We start from the raw sequence: 25,827 nt of genomic DNA on the forward strand, positions 1-25,827 counted from the left end.
CTAGGACATATTGTGTGCTATCACCGGGTGTGTTGCATTACATTTCACTGCATAAATGTATGAAAGCATGTATATGTAAGTGACGAATAAAAAATCTTGAATCTTGAAAATGTGTGTGAGTGTATCTGTGTGTGTGTTTTTAATATATATATATATATACACACACACACACACACACACACACACGACGAAACGTAATTACATTTACGCCAGCAATTAAATTGACAATCGTAGCTTAAACATAAAACTTCGGAGTTAAAGGTTGTTGTCAACTAACTATGTTAGGCGGTCAGTATTTTATGTTAGGTTGGAGACGCATGCGCGTTACCGGTGACTCGTACCACGCAAGCGCCATTGTCGTACCACTGCCGTAAAGTGACAAATTGCACGTGCGCAGAAGCGATCTGGCGCGCGACCTTGGACGGAGGGTCATTGTTGGGGAAATGATGGCTGCGTCCGTGGTGATAAGAAAGCTTTCTTCCGCGGCTGCGGCGATCAATGTCACCCGATGGGAGAAGTTAAAAAATAGTAAAGCAGGTAAGAAATGAACCTGGCGTTTTGTTCCGTTGTCTGCACATTTGTGCGTGGATGTGTTTTGTGACGGTGACGAGTCACAAGAAAACCCATGTTTTTTTCGTGTCTGTCTTGAGATAAAATAACACTATTTATCACAGGGAGGTGTTCAAGTTGGATTAAAGTTGTATGCTGGAATTTAAATACTCGAAATAATTTAAAGCGTGTTCCATAACTTACGTAACGTAACGTACTGTCGCGTTTTTATATAGATGCTGTATCACATGCCAGTAGTTAGTCAACAGTTTAGCTAAGGCTTCACAATATGAGACGTGTATGTACCATGTGTACATTCATGTGCTGCAATTGTAGTTGAATTGATTGAAACTGGTACCGATTCGATAACAGTATCAAAGTCTGACGTGCATACGCCAGACTTTTATTTTTTAAACAGTTTATTTTTTCAATAGTCCTTATGTCAAAAAATGTTGTCAACTATAAAATTTGTAACATCTTTCCAGTTTATATGTACATTTACAAGACCAAAATAGATGGGAGCAAGTTTAAGGATGTAATTCACAGAACGAGCAATTTACATCTACGTCTCTCTTTAACATCACCATCAGGTCTCTTGCTTGGCGGCGGGGGCGACGCCATGCGTAGAGCTAATCAGTTTCACCAATCTTCTCCATTTGGGTCGGTCCAGTGCTAGGGACTCGGGTTCAGCAAGCGACAGGTCCATTTGGTGTAGGTCCCTGGTGACGGCATCAATCCAACGGGTGCGGGGGGCACCGCAGGGGAGTTTCTAGCCGGCAGCTTTAGGTTGGCGGTTGAGGATAGTGTGAGTAGGGTGTTCCGAGGGGAGCCTTGTGACATGACCATACCAGCACATCCGACGCTGTGCTGCCAGGTGGGACACAGGGGGCTGTTGGGTGCGTTCCCGCAGCATGATGTTGGAAACCCTATCTTGCCATTTTATCCCCTCTATTGAGCACAGTGCTCTGGTGTCAAAGCCATCGATTCTGGCATCCAGGGTCTTGTTGAGAGGCCAGGTTTCTGCTCCGTAGAGGAGGATGGAGAGGACTGAGGTGTTATAAATCCTTAGTTTGGTCGCTCTTGATATGGAGTGGTGTCTCCACAGCGGCTTCCAAAGTGTTTTCATGGCACTGGCTGCCAGGGCACGTCTCCGGTTTATTTCAGGTGAAATGGCCCGGGTGAGAAGTATGCGGGTGAAGATTTTGCCTGGGATAGACAGGAGTGTGATGCCTCTGTGGTTGCTGCAGACCATTTTATCACTCTTGTGTTTCCAGAAGGGGAGGATGATACCCCTGGTCCAGTCTTCCGGGGGGTGCTCAGTTATCCCGACATGATTGATGATTTCGGTGAGCCAGTCAATGGTGTTGTCACCGCCCAATTTCATCGTTTCAGCTGTGATATTGCAAATACCAGGGGCTCTGTCATTTCTCACTTTGGTCATAGCTTGCGCGACCTCTACTTTGGTGACGGGGTCTATGCTGCAGTTGTCATTTGCGCTGGCATTTTCAGATGAAATGGTGAGAGTGGGATCAGTTTGGGGTGCGGGGTGATGCAGAAGGTCACTGACGTGCTCCTTCCAGCGGCTGATGCATTCCTCCTCGGAGTTCAGTATGATACCCTGTGCGTCCTTTACCTGGACTGCCTTCTGTTGGGGGCCTGATTTCACTCGCCTCAGGGTTCGATATACTTGGGTGAAGTTGTTATTTTCTGCGGCAGACTCCAGGCATTCTGCTTCTCCTTGCCATAATCTCTCCCTGTCTTCTTGTATCGCGGTGTTGCATATGCGATTTAGGCGACGGTATTCAGTCATGTCGCCCCTTAGACGTGCTGCTCTACGGAGCTCTATGATTTCTAGCGATGTTGGTGTTATCCAGGGGCGCCTAGGTGTATGGTGAGGGCGTCGGATGGAGTCAGGTTCCAGTTGGTGAGTTCTTCTTTAGCCAGGGCATTATACCGGTTGGAGATGGAGTTGGTAAACACTTAGGTGATGGTTGGATCCTGGAGATGAGAGGATCTCAGTCGAGGTGGTGCCCGTAATGATGGAACATCCTTTAACTTCAGTCTCAACTGGGCAACCAATAATCGGTGGTCCGTGTTGCCTAGCTGGGCTCCACGATACACACGGGAGTTGGTAACACTGGATTTCCAGCGACTGGAGATGATGATGTGATCTAAAGCCTTGCGGGTTTTGCCATCATTGCTATACCATGTCCATTTGTGTATGTTCTTCCTGGGGAACCACGTGTCTACAATAGATAGGGCCCCAGCACTGCATAGATGCTGGAGGCGGTCACCGTTGTTGTTGGTGATGGGATCTGAAGATTCTGGGCCAATGATGTTTTTGGCTCTTTAACGTTTATAAGAAATGTTTCACAGTATAGAATCTATGGATCAACTTCAATGAAATTGATTTTATCTTATTTGTTAGAAAGAACTTTTGTCCAGTCAATATTGCTAACAAAATTCATCCAATAAAATGTTACTACAGGAATATAAACCATGTTGTCCTCAAACAAAGCCCTTGTTCTGGAGTTCATACCTGCTATTAAAAGAAAAACATGAATGTATGTACTGTCCCAGATGGAATAGCGTAAAAAACATATAAATTATTTTGGAGTTATAGGAATATTGTGCCCCTCCATCTGTCAAGAAAGTCTGAGTATCTGTACAGTAGCCATTTTTTATTAAACTGGCTCACTAGCATAATACCATTGTTAAACCATGTGTCATAAAATAATTACTTGTTCTTATATACAATACCGGTAACAGTTGTTCCAAATATAACATATTTGCGGCGAGAAATTGTGCTTGTAAATCAGCACCCATGCCAAAATAATCTGTTGATGAAAATTAGAAAGTTTAACTGGGAATATTTTTGAATATTAGAGTTAAAAAACAGAATGAATTATAGGCAACCTAAATGCGAAAAGCTGTGATGAGAGATGAAATTCTATATAGAAGTATGTTTTCTTTGATATTGTTTGATCCAGTTTATTTTGAATATATTGTTAAGAGAGCAGAAGTCTATAAACGTATGCCCATCATTGTTTTATGTATTCATAACTACAGATTTTTGCCTATAGTGGGTTCTGTTTTTTCATAAGAAATTGCTTAGCGTCCTATTAATTGATTTACATATTGAATTGTCAACATATATTGACTGGGCAGCATAGGGTAGACAAGACATACCTTCTGTCTTAGTGAGCAGAACTCTTCCCTTCAGAGACAAGTCTCTTTATAACAAGTGGTTGAGATCCTTTTTGGGTCATTTCAATAATTGGAGTAAAGCTTTAAGTGCCTCTGAATTTCCTATCTTAAGTAATTTGGAGCCCAAGATATGTAACAGCTTTTCTTACAGGAAAAATAGAAACTGAAATCCCTCGACAATAATTCACTGTTAATAAATCACATATATTAAGATTAAGGGACAGCTCAGATGCCTTGGAGAAGAACTGGATAATACTGACTGCCACCGATACTTGGGAAGAATCCTTCCCAAGAAACAGGGCCATATCATCTGCCGACTGGCTGATAATTATTTCGCTGTTGGCAATCACAATGCTTTTAAAGAGCTGGCTTTAATCTAATAATTAAAATGTTGTTAAATCTGTAAATTTAAGAAGAGGTATACTGATAATGGACACCCTTGCCGGATCCCGCATTTTAAGGGATGTCTTGGTGATGTGCCACTGTTGAGTTTCATAGAGCTGTTTCTATAAGTATATAATGTTTTGACTGATTTGCAAAGCAAATTACCAAAGCCGAACTTGTGTCGAGTAAACATCATAAAATCATGTTCGGAAATAAGTCATCTTGAACAAAATCTGAGTAACCTAATATATCAGAAACGTATCTTACATTGTTAGAAATATGGCTATTTTGCATAAACCTTGTTGACTTTTGTCAATGATGGTATCTAGTACAGAATTGAGTCTATAAGCCAGAATTAAAGCAAAGACATTGTAATTATTAATCATTTAATAAGGAAATTGGGCACTAGGGGTGTGGATCTCTCCCTTATAAGACGATCCGATATCCAGATACATGGGCTACGATACATTTTAATACAGAACGATTCAGTGCGATGCGATCTGATACATTTCTTAATAGGGCTTCCACCTGAGAGTCGATGAGTCAAATCATCCGTCGGAAACCCGTCAGTCGACTGAAGCTGCTTTTACACATGCACTCCAGACATTGTCAGGAGTTGCCCTTTCACACATGAAGCACACTTGCTGAGATTAATGTCAGACACTACCTTACCTGGAAATACTCAGTTTGGTCTAGGCGAGAGGCGGCGTCTAGGAAGAGCGTGCAGGAGGCAGGATGTGACGCAATGATGCTGCGGAGTTTTAGCACACCCAAGATCTTTTTTTTTTATCATAATTTTTTGCAGTCAGTATCCACCACAATAAGAGGATAATACAGATAGAAGCTTACAGAATGCAGAGGAATAAAATTTCAGTGAGGAATTATAAATAAGGGGAATCATAAATGTATTTTATGTGTGAATTGTTTGGACACAAACACGGCTCCATGCGCCCCGATGGCGGAGGGCAACACGGGGAGCAGAGCCCCGTTTCGCCAAAAAAAAAAAAAAAAAAAAAGTGTGGGGAAGGGGCACGACTTGTAGACTTGTTAAGATTATTTTCTGCGTGTATCGCGTGGAGAGGGGGTGATCGGAGAGAGGGAGAGAGTCACTGAGAAAGTGTCCCCATTATGCATAGTTTAGTTCCATACTGTTACATACCTACATGGTTGGTTCCATAAGGAGATAAAATAAGGAGTAACTCCGTAGGAGTAAAATAAAATAAAAGCACACACCCCATCGCTGGAGCGTGCATCATCTGTACCGTCAGAGAGTGAGCCAGGTGTGCACAATGTGCCCCAGTTGCTCCCTCTCCGCGCCCTGCCTCGGGATGACACCCTTGGCGGCTGCGCCTGTCTTGCCAATAGGAAGAGCCGAGCTGGCCCAGCCCGGTCGCTTCCACCTCCATGTGTTGGTTACTGTGGGCGGTTAACAAGCCGTGTGTGCGTGCGTGCGTGCGTGTGTGTGCGCGGAAACACAAAGTCGGGGAGAAGTGAGGGAAAAGTGTTCGATTGTCTGTTCAATGGCATGAAAGTAACATGACCTGTAACGTTAGATCAGTAAGCCTTCTGAGGCAGGTTAGTTTATTCTAAAGTAGAATTAGCAGCGAAGCTTCAGTCAACTGATTCGTCACTTCAAAATCGGGCCATCGACCGGTTCATAGTACATTTAGATCGATCTAGGGGTCCCCGTATTTATGTAGTCGCATCTTTAACGTTAAAACCGGTTTCTCATTCGTATCGGTGAATCGTTACGAACCCTCGTCGTTGAATCGAACCCTTTTGGGCACCAGTTATCTAATACGGATACTCCTCACTTAACGACTGAGTTCCGTTCTTAGGACCAGGTCGTTAAGCGAATTGGTCAATAAACGTGGACCCGTGTTATTTAACGGTAAGAGGGCGTGGCGATTGCGAATACTAGTGTAGTAAAAACTGACTGCGGGAACGAGACTAAGACTGAAAACAGTGATGCGCAATGAGATGCAGGATGCAGCGTGCATGCCGCGGTATTGTACGCAGAACACAATACAGACTGGTCAGATAGCTGGTCGTAAGTCCGAACAGTCGTTAAAAGGTAGGTCGTTAAGTGAGGAGTACCTGTTGAGGGCATCTTTTTTTAGGTTTAGAAATCAATGTGATTAGACTCTTACATAATAGGCGTTTTCGTACAACAGGACGTTTTTTGTAGTTCTCAGAACTTTTTGGAGGAACCCTCCCTTTTTTTTTGTGTCCACACTCGTAGTTCTAAGAACTCAGTTTTGAGGAACTTTTTTAGCTCCTGCTCCAGAGCAGGGACTAACCAGCACAAGAGGAACCATCAGTGACGTGCACGGTGATTTATCCATACCTAAGTCCATGGTCCCTCGCCGCTCGAGTCACATCCCTCTGGGTGGGGACCAGCCCATGTACGGTGAGCGGTAACAAAAAAATAACCAATAAATATAAAAACCAATATGTATAGTATTTTTATTGTAGATGTATTTGTTTCTTCTTCTTTTCTTTCTTTCGGCTGCTCCTGTTAGTGGTCGCCACAGCAGATCATCTGCCTCCAATACCTTCTGTTCTGCGCCTCTTCCTCCCTTACACCAACCGCCTGCATGTCCTCCCTCAGCGCATCCATAAACCTTCTCTTTGGCCTTCCTCTTTTCCTCTTGCCTGGCAGCTCCATCCTCAGCATCCTTCTCCCAATGTAACTCTCATCTCTCCTACACACGTGTCCAAACCATCTCAGTCTGGCCTCTCTCACTTTTCCACCAAACTGTCCAACCTGAGCTGTCCCTCTAATGTACTCATTCTTAATCCTGTCCATCCTTGTCACCCCCAATGAAAATCTCAACATCCTCAACTCTGCCGCCTCCAGTTCAGCCACCTGCCTTTTTGTCAGTGCCACCGCCTCTAAACCGTACAACATGGCTGCTCTCACTACCGTCCTGTAGACCTTCCCCTTCACTCTTGCTGGAACCCTTCTGTCACAGATCACTCCGGACACTCTTCTCCACCCTCTTTACCCTGCCTGTACTCTCTTCTTCACCTCTCTCCCGCACTCTCGGCTACTTTGGATGGTCGACCCCAAGTACTTGAACTCATCTGCCTTCTCTGCCTCCACTCCTTGCATTCTCAGCTTTTCGCTGCCCTCCCTCCCATTCGGGCACATGTATTGTGTCTTACTCCTGCCTCCACTTTTGCAGGCTCTCCTCAACCTGCTCCCCACTCTCGCTACAGATCACAATGTCATCGATGAACATCATAGTCCACGGAGACTCCTGCCTGATTTCATCTGTTAACCTGTCCATCACCATTGCAAACAAGAAGGGGCTCAGAGCTGATCCTTGATGCAATCCCGCCTCCCCTTTGAATGTCTTTGTCACGCCTACTGCACACCTTACTACTGTCTGACTGCCCTCATACATATCCTGTACCACTCTTACTTCTCTCGTACTTCTCTGCGACCCCCGACTTCCTCATGCAATACCACACTTCCTCTCTCGGCACCATATCATAGGCTTTCTCTAAATCCACAAAGACGCATTGCAACTCCCTCTGGCCTTCCCTGTACTTTTCCATCAGCATTCTTAAAGCAAACATTGCATCTGTAGTACTCTTTCCTGGCATGAAACCATACTGCTGCTCGCTGATCTCCACCTCTCCTCTTAACCTAGCCTCCACTACCCTTTCCCAAAGCTTCATGCTGTGGCTGATCAACTTTATTCTCCTGTAGTTACCACAGCTCTGTACGTCTCCCTTATTCTTGAAGATGGGTACTGGTACACTACTTCTTCACTCGTCTGGCATCCTCTCCCTTTCTAGGATGGTGTTGAAACAGTCTCGTTAGGAACGCCACTGCCATCTCACCTAAACATTTCCATGCTTCCCCGGTTATGTCATCTGGGCCAACTGCCTTTCCACTCTTCATCTTCTTTAATGCTGTTCTCACCTCATCCTTACTAATTTGCTGCACTTCTTGATCCACTATCCCCACATCATCCTCTCTAACCTCCCTCTCATTCATCAACTCCTCAAAGTACTCCTTCCACCCTCTCAACACACTCTCCTCACTAATCAGCACATTCCCATCATTATCCTTCATCACCCTAACCTGCTGTACATTCTTCCTAGCTTGTTTCCTTTGTCTTGCCAATTGGTACAAGTCCTTTTCTCCTTCCTTACTGTCCAACCTCTCATACAACTCGTCGTATGCTTTTTCCTCTGCCTTTGCCACTTCACTTTTCGCCTTGTGCCGCATCAGCTTGTACTCCTGTCTACTTTCTTCATCTCTGACTATCCCATTTCTTCTTTGCCAACCTCTTGTGCTCTCTGCTCTCCTGTACTTCCTCATTCCACCACCAAGAGTCCTTGTCTTCCTTCCTCTCTTGGCCGTCTCCCTCACCACTTCTGCAGCTGTTTCCCGGTCATCTGGTAACCGTTCATTCCCACCTATTACCGCTTCCCTAAATTGCATGCAGCACTCCTCCTTTTTCAACTTCCACCATTTTATGTTTGGCTCTTCTTTCACTCTCTTCCTCTTCTTGGCCTCCAGAGTCATTCTACAGACCACCATCTGATGGTGCCTAGCAACACATTCCCCTCCCACCACTTTGCAGTCACTAATCTCTTTCAGATTGCACCTTCTGCATAAGATGTAGTCCACCTGTGTGCACCTTCCTCCACTACTGTATGTCACCCTGTGTTCCTCCCTCTCCTTGAAATACATATTCACAACAGCCAATTCCATCCTTTTGGCGAAATCCAGCACCATCTGTCCTTCCATATTCCTCCCCTTGACACCATACCTACCCATCACCTTCTCATCACCATGTCTCTGATCCCTTTGCCAACATACCCATTGAGATCTGCTCCAACGACCACTCTCTCCCTTGGGGACGCTCTCCACCACTACATCCAACTCACTAAAGAATTCTTCTTTCTCTTCCATCTCACACCCAACTTGGGGAGCATATGCACTGACCACATTCATATCATCCCATCGATTTCCAGCTTCATGCTTCATCCTCCAAAACACTCTTGACATATTCTTCCTTCAAGACTATCTCGACCCCATTTCTCCTGCCATCCACTCCATGGAAGAACAGTTTGTACCCGGCACCGATACTCCTGGCCTTACTCCCCTTCCACCTGGTCTCTTGTACACATAGTACATCTACCTTCCTTCTCTCCATCATGTCAGCCAGCTCTCTCTCTTTACCCTTCATAGTGCCAACGTTCAACGTTCCTACTCTCAACTCTTTTCTTCTACCCTTCTTCCTCTCCTGCTGTCTCCGGACTCGCCTTCCCCCTCTTCTTCTTGTTCGGCCAACAGTAGCACAATTTCCACTGACACCCTGTTGGCTTACGGCACCAGTGGCGGTCTTTGTTAACCTGGGCCACGACCGATCCGGTATGGAAATCATGTTTGATTTGGCATGGTTTTTACACTGGATGCCCTTCCTGACGCAACCCTCTCTTCATCCGGGCTTGGGACCGGCACTGATGATACACTGGCTTGTGCACCCCAGTGGCTAGATTGTAGATATATTTAATTTGTTATTATTTACTGATGTTAATTGAATATATTAATGTGCGCCTCGTAATCCGTTTGCAGTGTCCCGATGCAAGCCCTTGCCTTACGGAAGTCAGAACTTACTTTTAGAAATTGTTTGTAAATGAATGAAACAAAAAAGCCCCATGCCCTTGTAGAGCTAATGTCAGTGAAGATTCAGCAGCTGGATTGCTTATTTCATGCCTCAAATTTGTTCAGAAACAGATTTTAGTGGACTGATAAGGTGAAATAAGTGGAAGTTATGGAGTAAATACAACACAGAACTCACACTGAAATCCCATTTTGCTGATGTCACTTCAGGGTTCCAGTGCGGTGGGAACGCAGCCACAAAAAAAGCTCTTGACGGTACCTTGTTCTCGGGTGACCTTCCTAGTTCCCCTCAGGGAACTAGAAAACACCGTTTTCGGTGTGAAAACGGCTAATGTAGGAGGGCATTAACCTCTTTCAGCACATCTGTTAATACTTATTTTGAAAAGAGGTCTAAGCTTACTGTTTTTAAAGCTTAATTGTTTATAAAATTCAGCAGTGAAGCCATCTGTTCTGTTCATTTATCTTTAAATGGTTTATAGCCGGCGAGATGATTTTGCAAAGCATTCAATTGAACTGCAATTTTTCAATGAATGAAACTGCTGTTCTAAATGTGTCCAGTGGGTGTTGCAATAGCAATTCTGTTAAGCAAGCAAACTGTTTATACTGGGGCTGAACAAGTAGGCTACAGCCAGTCCAGAGCTAGCTTGTCATTCTGCCTGACCAATTTGAACATTACGTGCTTTGGCACCCTCATTGCCCCAAAATGTCTCTGTCAAAAAAGAGAAAAGTGGACACAGATTGCAGAGTTTTCCAAGAAAAATGGTCATCCTCCTATTTATTCACGGAAGTGAATGGGAAAGCTGTGTGTTTGGTGTGTTCACAGCATGTTTCAGTGCTGAAAGAATATAACCTTCGTTGCCACTATGAGACTTCATGCCGACAAATACAACAACTTTCAAGGACAACAGAGGTGAATGAATTATTGGCGGTTCTGAAGAAACGGCAGTCTGTGTTTACTCGTAGCCGAGAAATCAGTGATGTTGCAGTGAAAGCCAGCTACATTATAGCTAATGAAATTGCAGTGGCTTCAAAGCCATTTATTGAGGGGGAATTCGTAAAAACCTGCATGCTGAAGGCTGCGGAGATTGTGTGCCCTGAAAAGCGCCAGGCTTTTGCAAATATCAGCCTGACAAGAAATACAGTTACAGACAGGATTTCTGATCTTTCGGCGGATTCGGACAGCCAATTGAAGCGCAGAGTAAAGTCATTTATTTCTTTTTCAGTTGCAATTGACGAAAGCAGGGACATTACTGATGTTGCGCAACTGGCAATATATATCCGCGGAGTTGATGACACTTTGACTGTCACAGAGGAGTTCGTGGAGTTGGTGCCACTGACGGACACCACAACAGCAGCTGATATTTTCACCGCACTCGTCGGTGCACTGGACAGGCTCGAAGTGGACTGGTCCCGCGCTGGCTACAGATGGTGCGCCCTCAATGGTCGGGAAAAAAGCAGGTGTTGTGACAAAGTTCAGAGAGAGAGTGCAGACTGCAAATGGAGGCATGACACAGACATGAAGCAGTGTAAAGATAAAATAACAGGACTATTGCGGGAGTTTGAGACACGCTTTCAGATTTTTGGTGAACTGGAGAAAGACTTCAAAGCTTTTTGCTCGCCATTCACCGCAAATGCTTCTGATCTGCCCGTCAACATCCAACTTGAAATAATAGACTTGCAATGTGACTCAGATTTGAAGGGCAAGTTTGCCGCAGCTGGCTTGGGCACATTTTATCAGTATCTCTTGCCACGTTACCCCAACTTGACAGCCCTTGCTGTAAAAGTGTTGTGCATGTTTGGAACCACATATCTTTGTGAGCAAGTTTTCTCTGTAATATGCATCAATAAAACAAAGCTGCGCTCAAGGCTCACAAACAAGCACTTGAATAACATCCTGAAATTGGCTACCATTCAGGATGTGATGCCTGATATTGATGCACTTGTGAAAGCTAAAAGATGCCAGGTTTCAGGAATGAAATAATGGGTAACCCCGCTTAAAATGCTGCATGAGATGCTGCACCCTGATATACAGTAGTTCTGTGAAAATGATTGTCTTCTGTGGAAATTTTAAGAAAATGAACAGTGTGTGATTTACTGTAATAATGTCAGTCACTTCAGTTCATAAGTTTGGTTTGTTGAAATTGTTCATGCATTGCACAGCTTTTATTTTTCTATCAAGAAATAGTGTAGCCTACAAGGCAGGGAGTAAATCAACCCTCTTGAATAGTTTCTACCTCGGTTTGTATGGTGTGTTGAGTTAGCACAGGATTAATATGTGGAAATGACAAATGAGGTATTTGATACATAAAAGAGTTGTTTGATTTATTTATTATTTATTTTGTTCAATCCCAGATAGGCTGTGACTTAAAGTTGAATGGCTTTGTAGATACACTGAGACGAAGTCTAAGTTCTTTTTGGAGTAAAACAAAGAAAACAATCTGAAGTTTTCATTATTTTTAAGTTTTTATGCCATGATTTTACTGGTCTGGCCCACTTGAGAACAGATTTTCCTCCATGTGGCCCCTGAGCTAAAATGAGTTTGACACCCCAGGTTTATAGCATCAGTGATTTCATTCAATGAAATAGACAAATCACTTTCTGCCTCATTCAACTCATTTATATTAGGAATAGAATCAAAAAAATGACAGGCCGTTTGATGGCAGTACTCGACGTGTAAAGGTAACTGTAAAACTAGCAAACTAAAAATATTTTACTACTTTCTTTGGGTCACCGGTGATCGACCCATCAATTCCTAATTGCTGTATAGTGTTGTTTTTAGATTGTTGTCCTTCAAGGTTAAAGTATACAAAGTTCTGCTCTCCCTCTTTGAGCCATCTTCTACATGACGCAAATGCTCCTTCAGCTTTACTCTTATCCAAACTATGCTACTGTTCAATAAGCTCAATATTTTCCGACTTAGTGAGGACATCTACTGGCTTGGACGCTAAAGATGCAATCTTAAGTACTGTATCATTATAATGGAACCAAAGGAAGGACTAAAACTTCCTACGCTTGTCTATTGTAAACATCATTGCCAATACTGTTTTTTACCTTTTGTAAATATAATTTCTACTTATAATGTCAATGTAAACAACACTTGAATGCATAATTAACACACCTGTCTAAGGTGCTTTTGCTCCTAAACCATACATAGACTTAACTTGAGCGGGCCGCCTAGCTATATGAACAGCTGCCAAAGTATATTTGGCGACCCATTTTAGCATTTATTTATTTTTATTTTTTATTGGTTTGAGAGAATTTTAGAAGATTTTAGAAGACACGGACACAGGGATAGATGCAGCGTACAATGGATTTGGAAATTGTAAGTGATGCCCGTGTTCAGGGGAACTCAGAAAACTTCGGCACCAGCCATCGGCCAAATTCTCATTTTAAAAATCTGTATCAGCCCAGAATTTCACAATTTGTGCATCCCTATAAATCAGTTCTGTATTTCCTATTTTGCAATCTCATGTTTTAATAACTCCCAATTACCACTATACACTTTTGTTTAGAGCTTTTTTCCAGTAATGCCTCATCATACTTTCAATTTCAGCAGTCACATCACTATGTTTAAGAATAATACTATTGAGTTTCAAATATGAGCATTTTGGGGTAGTGGAGAAAGTCAAGTTTATTTATATAGCTCTTAATCACAATACAGTCTCAAAGGGCTTCACAAACCCACATTTCACATTGAAATCAATGGCATTACCTGGTCTGAATCCTTATCTCGGAAAGGAAAAAAGGAAGAAACCTTTAGAAGGTAACACAGAAGGGGCAATCCCCCTTTCAGGTTGACTAGGCTTCAATTGATGCCTGGTGCCGAGAAAGACGATAAAGGAATATAAATATAGATAGTCTGTCTGTTAAAACATTTTTCAGATCTTTGGAGACGAGCCAATAATCAATACTGGCTTGATAGTGACTTGTTGCACCAGGCATATGATTTCTGTAGAAGATGGGTATCCCTCCATGTATTATTTAAATGAAATCTATGTGTGAACTAGGGATGCAATGGTTCAGTGGGTCTACGGTTGGGTATGTATCACTGTTTTTGGGCCACGGTAATGGTACTGTTTTGTTATATTTAAGAATCAATAAAAAAAGTTTAAAGATGTAAAAAGTGTGTATAGTAGTCTGCCATAAGCAAGGCCGGCTCCCTCTCTAGGTGATAGAGGCGGCCGCCTAGGGCGCGATGGTAAGGCGGAGGAGTGTGTAGAGGGAGCGATCGGGGCGCAATTTAAGCACCTGTCTCCCTTTTCCATGGCACCGAAGACGCGCGCACTCGGCGTGCCAAAACCGCGTGTTTTCATTTTATTTGTTATATCGTTCTCCTTATGGAACAAAACAAGTGTGTATGGGGACACTTTCTTCTAGACTATCTTAGGAACACAGCCATCCCAGGGGGTCATTTTCTGACTGGACACCATGATGGATTATACTCTTTACAAAAACATTTCTATGAAGTCTTATCTCATGTTTCTATTGAAAAGGCTGCTCAGTTTGGGGGGGGGGGGGGGGGGGACGGACGACATATATAAATAAATGCGCATGCAGATGCGCTGCTCTGTGCAGAGCCCGCACAGCTGACGTGGCCAGTGGGGCTCCAACAGTGGATTCAATAGGAAGCAGCACTTAAGGCATACTGTAATACTGCTGTTCGCTTATGCGTATTGAACCGTAGGGGACGTACCGTAAGGTTCGATAACATACCGTGTACTATTGCATCCCGAGTGTGAACATCTTGTGGCGCCGCCTGTGCGAGCGCCTCGTGTCAGTTACGGACATTTTAGTGTTTTTAGTATTTTTAGAGCTTAGTGTGCGTAAATCACCGTGTGCCATGACATTTCACTGCATATATGCATAACCGTATATATATGTATGTGACAAAATAACCTCTTGAATTTTTACTTGAGAATTAGAGGTATCTGAGCTCATTGAAGGCCACCTGTCAATGTGATCCAGCACAGTATCAAATTCTCCACTGAAAATTATGGAAGAATTTGGAAATTTACATAACCAGTAAAGTAGTCGCCTGTCTAATCTGTCAATATAAGCATTATTCTCTGTTTGAGTTAAAACCATTAACATTAACTATGATTTAGTTAAAGTTTGCAATTTCAAGTACGCAAAATATACTGTATATGGCCATCTTGTCACAGTCAGAAATTAAAACAACTTTCCATTAAAATGGTTATTTAATATGCAAATACCAGCCGAGCGCTGACCCATGAGTCTGCCATAAATCACATCCCCACTGTGATCTCCAGAAATTAACATTTTATTCAGCTGAGTGAGATTTTTGTATGAAGCAAAAGTCTGTTTTATATTGTTTGCAATATAGAAATTGGCATACAACGAAGAGTATTTGTATGTCATTCATCTAGGACAGACTTAGTCTGCAAGTGGAGTTCAACTTCTCAACCTGCAGTGCCATTTTTTTTTTATTCAATCTTTAATCATCAAGAACTGTTTACAACAATTCTGACTTGTGGACGACCTGTGCCAAGAGCACAGCTTTTGGTTTCACAGAACCACCACCAGTCCCCCTCTTTGGAGATTGATCTCACCATGTTTCGTTCTTTAAACAACTAATCACATGTAGCTTTACATTTAGCGTGGTTTCTTAGCCCGCTCATGTTTAATGAAATAATAGACAGTCATAATGAATGAAAATTAGTAATAAGAATAGAAAATGGTAATACACCAAAATACAAAACCTTACGGTCACGAAGAGTGTACTTAAAAGGGGATGAGGACAGCAAACCCTAACCATTTTTAAGAAAAATGTGGAGCCTATGGTGCGGAATTAAGTGACAATGTGTGAAAATGTTACAGTAAAATGTCCTCAATGAGGCATATATCCTCTGGAACATTTTAAGAATGCTATTTTCTGTTTTTTTTATACATAAAGTGGTAAATGAGTAACTAAAATTACCTGCTTTTTACTTTATATTTATCTCTCACACCGTCTTTTATGTAGCATTTGTATATATCTTTCAAATAAAATAAAGATTCAGCTTAACAGCTTGCAGACCTTCTAACCTGCATGCATTTTGTGTACCAACTATGCAATTCTTTGTCAAAATACCCAGGTAGAAGAAGAAGAATCTTTATTCATCACATGACACACCGCACTATAACACATGCATATATATATATACAAGCACACGCACACACGCTTTTTGGGTGGTGGCCAGTGAAATGTGGCCAATGGAAAAACTATTGGCAATATCCCAAAACAATGTTGATTCATTTAATGAAATATGGGCTACTTTTATCACTGACATAACTCCATCATTTAAAACTCGGTCTTCCTAAGTTGGTGCAATGTCGTTGCCCTTACGCGGGGCTTGGGTGGGCATGGTATTCCCGCCGGCTCGCCTGCAGGGCGGGCGGTTCGGGCCGGGGTGTCAGTCTGTCACCGTGGGGCCGGGATCCGGGCCTGCGGTCCGTACCTGGCACCCGCGGCCCGGGTTCTGTGCCTGTATCTTGTGCCTGCACCAGAGGGTTGGTTGTATGTGTGCGCCCCTGGGGTGCGGGGTCTCCTCGTGTTCCCTGGAATTGGGCAATGCTACTCGGGGCTGTGCATTGGGGTTGCTCTATGGCCCTCTATCTTCTCTGGGTGCCCAGGGGTCTTCGTGGCCGCAGGGCAGGGTGCTTGGGGCTTTCCTGCAGCTGTAGGGTGTCTACAAGGCTGCAGAGATCGGTGATATTCGGGGCCCTTTCCACTGCTTGGAGGCGCCACAACATAATACCGACCTTCTATACCGGTACCAATGGGGATAAGTCATGTACACTCACTGGTGGACGTCTTACACACACACACACACACACACACACACACACACACACACACACACACACACACACACACACACACACACACACACACACATACACACACACACACACACATACAGGCTGTCCCATCACACCACACCTGCTTCAAGTGCACCCCAGCACCCTCCTGGTTGCATTCTTCTCCTTTCCTGCCTCATTTACTGCCATAACTATGACAGGAAGAGGCCAGGTAACCAGTTGTAGTTCTAGTTTTCCTAGACCTATTTCCTGTTTTTCAATACATATTGTCGTCCAATGTTGGTTTTTGTGTAAATGTTGTTTGGTTCTATGTTTATTTGTCTCACCCGTGGTGATTCTTGCCCTCTTGGAGTCGTGATCAGTTGTTTTTATAGACCCAAACATGATAAATAGTTCTCCAAAGAGCGGCGTTGGTGGTGGTTCTCTACAACCAAAAAACTGTGCTCTTGTCATTCTACAGGTCGTCCACAGGACAAAGTTATTGCAGCAGTTCTTGATGATTTAAGAACTAAAAAAGAGTTGGATTGCAGGTTGAGAACTTGAACTCCACTTGCAGACTAACTGACTAACCTAGATGCAATAGCATACAAATACTCTTTGTTGTATGCCCAGCATGCTGACAGCACAGGTGGGGGGGGGGGGGGGGGGGGGAAAGAAGAGATTCTAGAGGTTTATTTGTCACATACGTTCATACATACAGTATATGCAGTGAATTGTCTTTGCAACGCACCCGGAGATTATGCACAATAGTTACTAAACTGAACATAATAGCTAACCTAATTTCTAACTAGCTAACTAACTGAGACTTGAAAGGTAATACAGAGTGGGGGTACAAAATAGAAGTAAATGGAGTAGAGTTATGTATATTGGATAGGCTATTTGTATATACAGATGTGTGCAGTAAAGTGCATATGAATAAAGTGTGGAAGGACAGTACGATAGTACGATACAGGAATACAGTAACACCGAACAGAACAATACAGCGCAGAATGCAGTAACCCAGAACAGTGATACAGTAATTTGCAGTAGAGTATGCTCCATACAGTACAGTAAGGCAGTGGGGCCTATGTCAGTGTCTATGTGGTAACCTGCTCTGTGGATAATTTAGGGAAGTTGATATATTCGAGGAATGAGTTACTGTTTGATATACAAAATTAGAATATCAGGAAAAAGTTCAATATTTTGTCACTCATTTCAGAAAGTGAAACCCATATATTGTATGGATTCATTACACATAGAGTGAAATATTTCAAGCCTTTATTTCTTGAAATTTTGATGATTGTGGCTATAGATAATGAAAACCCAAAATTCTGTGTCTCAGAAAATTAGTATATTACATAAGAACAATAAAAAAAGGATATTTTAAACAGAAATGTCAGGCTTCTGAAAAGTGTGTTTATTTCTATGCACTCAATACTTGGTTGGGCCTCCTTTTGCATGAATTATTGCATCAATGTGGCGTGGCATGGAGGCGATCAGCCTGTGGCATTGCTCAGGTGTAATGGAAGCCAAGGTTGCTTTGATAGCAGCCTTCAGTTCATCTGCATTGTTGGGTCTGGTGTCTCATCTTCCTCAGATCAGGCAAGTTTGCTGGCCAATAAAGCACAGTAACACCATGGTCATTGAACCAGCTTTTGGTACCTCTGTGGGCAGGTGCCAAGTCCTGCTGGAAAATAAAATCAGCATCTCCATAAAGCAGAAGGAAGCATGAAGTGCTCAAAAAATTCCTGGTAGATGGCCGTGTGGACTGTGGACTGTAGAAAACACAGTGGACCAACACCAGCAGATGACATGGCAGCCCAAATCATCACTGACTGTGGAAACTTCACACTGGACTTCAAGCAATGTGGATTCTGTGCCTCTCCACTTTTCCTCCAGACTCCTAGGATTTTTCTAGGATTTGTCTGTGCGTACTGGCTCTTGATGCACTGACTCCAGCTTCAGTCCACTCCTTGTGAAGCTCCCCCAAATTCTTGAATGGATTTTGCTTGACAATCCTCTCAAGGCTTTTGCTGGTGCACCTTTCCGACCACACTTTTTCCTTCCACTCAACTTTCTATGAATATGCTTGGATACAGCACTCTGTGAACAACCAGCTTCTTTAGCAATGACCTTTTGTGGCTTACCCTCCTTGTGGAGTGTCAATGACTGTCTTCTGAACATCTGTCAAGTCAGCAGCCTTCCCCATGATGGTGTAGCCTACTGACCCAGACTGAGAGACAATTTAAAGGCTCAGGAAACCTTTGCAGGTTAATTAGCTGATTAGGTTGTGAGTGCCAAGTTCCGATACACGTAGCAGTGTGTGCCCAGCGAGGGGCACCTCGATGTTTCAGCCCCCCCTTCTGGTTTGTGAACGGTCTAAATGAGGATCAAGAACGGTGTTTTCCCCTCCTAGTATAGTAATTGAGTCAGAGTATTCTAAGAGTTTTGAAAGTATACTGTGAAAGAAATTTGGGTCATCCTCATTGGGGCCATAAATATTAGCTTGATATGATATTACTTAATATGGTTATTAATGTTTTATTTGATGTATTTGCTGTGTCTGATTTTGTGGATTTATTCAGATATGGGATACTTTTATTGATCAATATAGAAACACCTTATTTTTTATTTTTTTTGGAGTATGATGCAGAAAACATCTGTTTAACCCATTCAGCTTTGAGTTTGAGGTGCTCAGATGCAGTGAGATGAGTTTCTTGCAGTAGACATTAGCTGGGGTTCATCCTGGTGAGGTGAATTAGGATTTTGCTATGTTTAGCTGGTGAGCCTAAACCTCTCACATTCCAACTAACAAACTTAATGGGTGTCATTGAGGTTAGTCAGGGGGTGATGAGGATTTGTTCTATAGTTTTCCCATGCAGCAGCACAGTGCATCCAAGGAAATAGCTATACTACCGTGCCCATGTTTTTCCATAGATAAGTCTGAGTTTTCCTTTACATTGCTTTTCACTCTCCTAGTATTGCAGAACGTTTATAGGGATACATATCTACACTGACAAATAGACATAGATAAACATAGAACAGTGCATAGTCAGACATGGATATAGTGAGAGAGTGCATAGAGGGTGAGTGATGAAAAAAGTAGGGAGGGAGAGATTAGGAAGGTGAAATTATGAGAAGGAGGGATTAGGAAGGTGAGATGATGGAGTGAGCAATATTTTCAATCCTGACATAGATGGGGTGCTAATTTCTACATTCCGCATATCATAATTATTAGAATAACCAGGATGTGGTGGAGCAGTCTCGGAGTAACAGACAGTCTGTATATAGTTTTTATTAACAACCTGTGATACCTGTTTACCCTTTTGCCGGTTCTCCTTCAGTATGAGGTACAGCACCTTCCATCGGTTGTTGATCTCCCGTTCTTTGCTTTTAACCAGCACCTTGTTCTTAAAGTGTTTAAACTTAGGAATGATGGAGTGGGGACGGTTCCCCACATGGTCTCCCAGTCAGTGAACCTGTTGGGAGGAGATCTGCTTCAGTGTCTGTGGGACGTTTCAGGGCAGTGTGGAGGAAGTCTTTAACCATGTTTTCTGGGGACTCTGTGTTCTTCTCTGGTATCCCAGAAAAGATGAGGTTGTCCCGCATAGTCTGTTTCAGACTCTGACGAACATCTCTCTCAACATCAGCCTCGTCATTGCCCTTGAGAAAAGCCAATCTTGTAGTTCATTCATTTTATTAGTGTATGCATACAGTGTAGGAGCTATGACGAAGTATTAACAGGTAATTAACATCTGCATATTTCTGTACTGTTCCAGTTTTGTACTGCTTATAATTAAGATACCAAAAGTGAGATCCTGTCTCCGGGTACCTATTGGGAGAGTGTTTAGCTTGCTGCATAGCCATGTATGTCTGCATGGGTGAGGGCAGAAGAGTAAAAATTAACTTCACCTTAAGGCATCGCGCAACCTGAAAACCACTGAGTCACTGCTGAGAGCAAGGATTACAGAACACCCAGGCCCCACAGAACCCTCAGCCCCCTCGGAAACCCCTGGGTCCAAGCGCACAGTCTGGCTTGGAGGAACAGGCATATGGCCTGGACAGCAGTGGCAATATAACATTGACTGCGGAAAACGGGCTCAGCAAGTCATCCATCAAGTCCTTCAAGTCAGCCAGCTGGTCCATCAACTCCAGCGGGTCCAATGTCATTGCGGCCGCAGCGGCCCGTGCAAAAGTCGCATTTGCAAGTACAGAGGCCGCATACGCAAAGTATCAAATGGATATGGAATTAGAGAAGGCACGTGCCAAAATGGAGAAATCGGTGCATACGCGGAAAGAGCGTGGTCTTAGGCTACAGAGCAGGCAGAGAGCACGCTTTGAGGCTACAGAAAATCAGAATCGTCTTTATTGCCAAGTAAGTTTACACTTAGAAGGAATTTGTGTGTACAAGGAATTTGTCTTACATGATACAAATGTAAAGTAGAGCAACAGGAAAACAATAAGTAAAATATATAAGAATATGTAAAATAAGGCAGTTTTTGTTTTGTAAATAAAGTACGCTTTGTGTACAATTTGTGCAGGAATGTGCAAATGTTCACGGATAATAGTCCAGAAGGATGAGGAATGTGCGTTAATGTAATGCATTGACATACCCATTAAATTCTTCTTTCCCCCTTTTCCCATTAAACTCCACTTAAATAACTATGTGACGTTGATCAGGGCAGCAAAGCTGAATGGCTTGTTTTAGGACATGTTTTCTGAATCAGAAAAATGTTTTCTCCAGTAGTGCTGCTCACATTATAGGCTATTAGAAGACACATTTTTGAATTCTCGATGGAATGTTTTTATTCATTTTCTGGTCTATCAAAATGACAAATAAGTTCCTCCGTCAAAGCATCTATAGTTTGGTAAATGACAGGAAACCCTGGAATATCATCTTAGGTCCACTGTCATAGATCACCTGCCCTGTATCCCTCTCCGTTTACACCTGTGTTTACAGGTGAAACCAGCACCCATTGGATCGGATGACTCTAACATGATATTTTGCGACTGTACATTACTTTACCAACAATCTATGCACTACAGCTCAGTTATGCCATGAATAGTCATGGTGCAACTAAATATAACTCGCTAGTTATAAACTAACTACTATCTACTGTGCTTCTATTCGGGACTTTCCCCCTAATTTAGAATGCAAGTTATGTTCAGTTGGTCAACCCAGTCGTGAGTAGTGCAGAACTTTCTGAAATCCATTCCAAATTGTATTAAAATATTATTATAAAAAGAGGCAACTGGAAACCAGCGATACCAATGTTCAAGTTTGAGGTCTGTTTATTCACGAACATATAAATAGGATGTATACCACAAGAACTATAATACATTTCTGGAAAAAAAATCACTGGAAGATCATTATGCTGATGTCTGTGGACATCATCCACTTGAGAGGGATTGAGCGTTCAGCGGTCACGAATGCTCCTGGTGTATGGGTTACAGCCTATAGAAAGTACACCCTTTCAAATGTTCATCTTTTATTTCATCACAGCCAGAAATTAGAATACATACAATACTATTTATGTTTCAAACTTTATTTACAGTATATGTCCCACTTCGGTGGGACATATACTAAAATTAAAACGATACAGAGAAGATTAGCATGGCCCCTGCGCAAGGCAGTGCATTGCACTGCTGCCTCACAGCAAGAAGGTCCTGGGTTCGATTCCCGTCTGGGGCGCTGTTGGCACCATGCTCTGGCGGGTTATCTCCCAAATAGGAGCCTTTCTGTGTGGAGTTTGCATGTTCTCCCCGTGCTCACAAGGGGTTTCCTCCACCTCACGTCAGTAAGGACCCCCACCAAAAACATGCACCCATCATCGTCTGACCAGCGATGGACCCTTATCACCTGGTCCCCGGGCGCGTCCACGTATGCTGCCCACTGCTCCTGGCTGTGACCCCGGAGGAAGGACAAGCCAGAATGGGTCAAATGCAGAGGATCCATTTCACCGGCCACCATCAAAGCATGTGCATGTGCATGTGTGTGTGTGCAAGCATGTGTTGTAGTGTGGTGTGTTGCGTGACGAATAAAGACACACCCTCTTCTTTCTTCTACATATGGTATCCCACAATATGAGTGGTGAGAAGTGAAAGAACAAATTGTCACGTTTCTTTGTTATTAATGAATTAGAAAATAAACATAAAATAACTTTGTTGTGCGTGTATACACCCATTATAATTTTAAATTTCCTCAAGTATAACCAAACTCCTAAATCACTCACCAAGCTAGCTGGTACCCCAACTCTGTCTAATTGTAGTGATTCTGATTAGCTTATAATAAAGCCATATGTTTCTGTAGGCTTCCTCTACTAGGTAATTCATCATATAGTTAAGAACAAACTTATGAGCAACAAGGAGCTTTAGAGATAAAGTTGGAGCTGGGTATAAAAATATCTTGAAAGACATATCTCTTGGAACACAGTCGGGAACATCATTAAGAAGTGGAAGGCATATCATTTGGCACCACCTCGATCAGGCCGCCCCTCCAAAGTGGATGACCATAAGAAGAGCGTCGCTCTTTCGTGCTTATAGTCACGAAAACAAATCTATTTAATAGTGTCCATGAGCACGATTGTCCAGCTTTTTCAAAGTAAAAAAAATCCAACCCTGCCACTGCTGTGGGTTTCCAAGTGTGCATTGCAAGGCCTTTCACATTCTAAATTGAATACAATTTGACAAAGTAAATTAAAAATATCTATATTTTACTTTGTCCTAGAACAAAAACAAACTATTTTTTGGAAAGGTCTCAGCTTGTAGGTTAATATATGTAAGTTTAAGAGATTTCAGTGGACCCTGAACTAAGATGTTGACCTTTGAACCCCGACCAGAGGTCACGTTTGACCTTTAGCCCTGTATCTCTTAGAAGAGCTTCCAAAATAAGGTCAACTGTTTTGGACAGCTCTGAACATGTACTTTTAGAGGGATTGTAGTGTCCATAGGGGGCACCACTTAAAATGGCCTAACATCTAATTCAGGGCTTTACAAATTACACATGTAAATTCTGACAACGCAGGTACAGTGGGGCAAAAAAGTATTTAGTCAGCCACCAATTGTGCAAGTTCTCCCACTTAAAAAGACGAGAGAGGCCTGTTATTTTCATCATAGGTATACCTCAACTATGAGAGACAAAATGAGGAAAAAAAAAAATCCAGAAAATCACATTGTCTGATTTTTAAAGGATTTATTTGCAAATTATGGTGGAAAATAAGTATTTGGTCAATAACAAAAGTTCATCTCAATACTTTGTTATATACCCTTTGTTTGCAATGACAGAGGTTTAAGGTTTTCTGTAAGTCTTCACAAGGTTTTCACACACTGTTGCTGGTATTTTGGCCCATTCCTCCATGCAGATCTCCTCTAGAGCAGTGATGTTTTGGGGCTGTCGCTGGGCAACACAGACTTTCAACTCCCTCCAAAGATTTTCTATGGGGTTGAGATCTGGAGACTGGCTAGGCCACTCCAGGACCTTGAAATGCTTCTTACGAAGCCACTCCTTCGTTGCCGGGTGGTGTGTTTGGGATCATTGTCATGCTGAAAGACCCAGCCACGTTTCATCTTCAATGCCCTAGCTGATGGAAGGAGGTTTTCACTCAAAATCTCACGATACATGGCTCCATTCATTCTTTCCTTTACACGGATCAGTCGTCCTGGTCCCTTTGCAGAAAAACAGCCCCAAAGCATGATGTTTCCACCCCCATGCTTCACAGTAGGTATGGTGTTCTTTGGATGCAACTCAGCTTTCTTTCTCCTCCAAACACGACAAGTTGAGTTTTTACCAAAAAGTTCTATTTTGGTTTCATCTGACCATATGACATTCTCCCAATCCTCTTCTGGATCATCCAAATGCTCTCTAGCAAACTTCAGACGGGCCTGGACATGTACTGGCTTAAGCAGGGGGACACGTCTGGCACTGCAGGATTTGAGTCCCTGGCGGCGTAGTGTGTTACTGATGGTAGCCTTTGTTACTTTGGTCCCAGCTCTCTGCAGGTCATTCACTAGGTCCCCCCGTGTGGTTCTGGGATGTTTGCTCACCGTTCTTGTGATCATTTTGACCCCAGGGGGTGAGATCTTGCGTGGAGCCCCAGATTGAGGGAGATTATCAGTGGTCTTGTATGTCTTCCATTTTCTAATAATTGCTCCCACAGTTGATTTCTTCACAACAAGCTGCTTACATATGCAGATTCAGTCTTCCCAGCCTGGTGCAGGTCTATAATTTTGTTTCTAGTGTCCTTTGACAGTTCTTTGGTCTTGGTCATAGTGGAGTTTGGAGTGTGACTGTTTGAGGTTGTGGACAGGTGTCTTTTATACTGATAACGAGTTCAAACAGGTGCCATTAATATAGGTAACGAGTGGAGGACAGAGGAGCCTCTTAAAGAAAAAGTTGCAGGTCTGTGAAAGCCAGAAATCTTGCTTGTTTGTAGGTGACCAAATACTTATTTTACCGAGGAATTTACCAATTAATTCATTAAAAATCCTGCAATGTGATTTCCTGGATTCTTTCCCCCCATTCTGTCTCCCATAGTTGAGGTATACCTATGATGAAAATTACAGGCCCCTCATCTTTTTAAGTGGGAGAACTTGCACAATTGGTGGCTGACTAAATACTTTTTTGCCCCACTGTATATCCCCAACCAAATTAACCCCTAATAACACATGCATGATGTTTTTCACCCATAAACTCGTTTTTAATAATACAACTACTTTACCCATGAGGTAATTGCATCAAGATGCATAACAAATTGGTGCGGAATTGTAGTTTTTGTAGTTTATATTATTAGGGTTAATGTTTTGCTCCTGTAGAAACCGAAAGTCTTTATGATACCAACCTTGTTTTAAGAAAAACGTGTTTTGTTGGTCATGGAGACTACACTACCCATAGTCCTAAGTGTAAAAGCAATGTTGCCGATTGGTGGAGCTCGCTGTTACCATGGAAATGTCTACTGGCTGATAGGTATATTCAAATTTTCAGCCAGGCGCACAAACACTAACATTGATTTAGGCTTTTGGTGCCCGAGCACCTGCACTATGGACCCCACAGTGCCCTTCTTATCAGGCTCGATTAAAAAAAAAAAAAAAAAAAAAAAAAAAAAAAAAAGTTTTCAGCGTTAATGGATATCGAGGTAGCGGATTGTCTGGGCAAGATATATTCATAAGGAACAGCTCATGAACTTCCGCTCTGATGTGCACACAGCGGCTCCCCTGTGCAGGTACTCCTCACTCAATGACCA

The 25,827-nt window shown here is 42.8% G+C and overlaps 1 protein-coding gene across 1 annotated transcript in view; it reads left to right on the plus strand.

Moving 5' to 3' along the window:
• Nucleotides 1-404: 404 nt before the first annotated feature.
• timm29 (translocase of inner mitochondrial membrane 29) overlaps nt 405-25,827 on the plus strand; it is a 29,461-nt gene continuing 4,038 nt past the window's right edge. The window contains exon 1 of the mRNA XM_080010239.1: nt 405-537. Within this exon, the coding sequence (XP_079866365.1) occupies nt 444-537 (94 nt within the window). The 5' untranslated portion in view covers nt 405-443. The remainder of the gene's footprint in view (nt 538-25,827) is intronic.

Source organism: Zeus faber (assembly GCF_960531495.2).
Source record: "Zeus faber genome assembly, chromosome: 11".
NCBI lineage: Eukaryota > Metazoa > Chordata > Actinopteri > Zeiformes > Zeidae > Zeus > Zeus faber.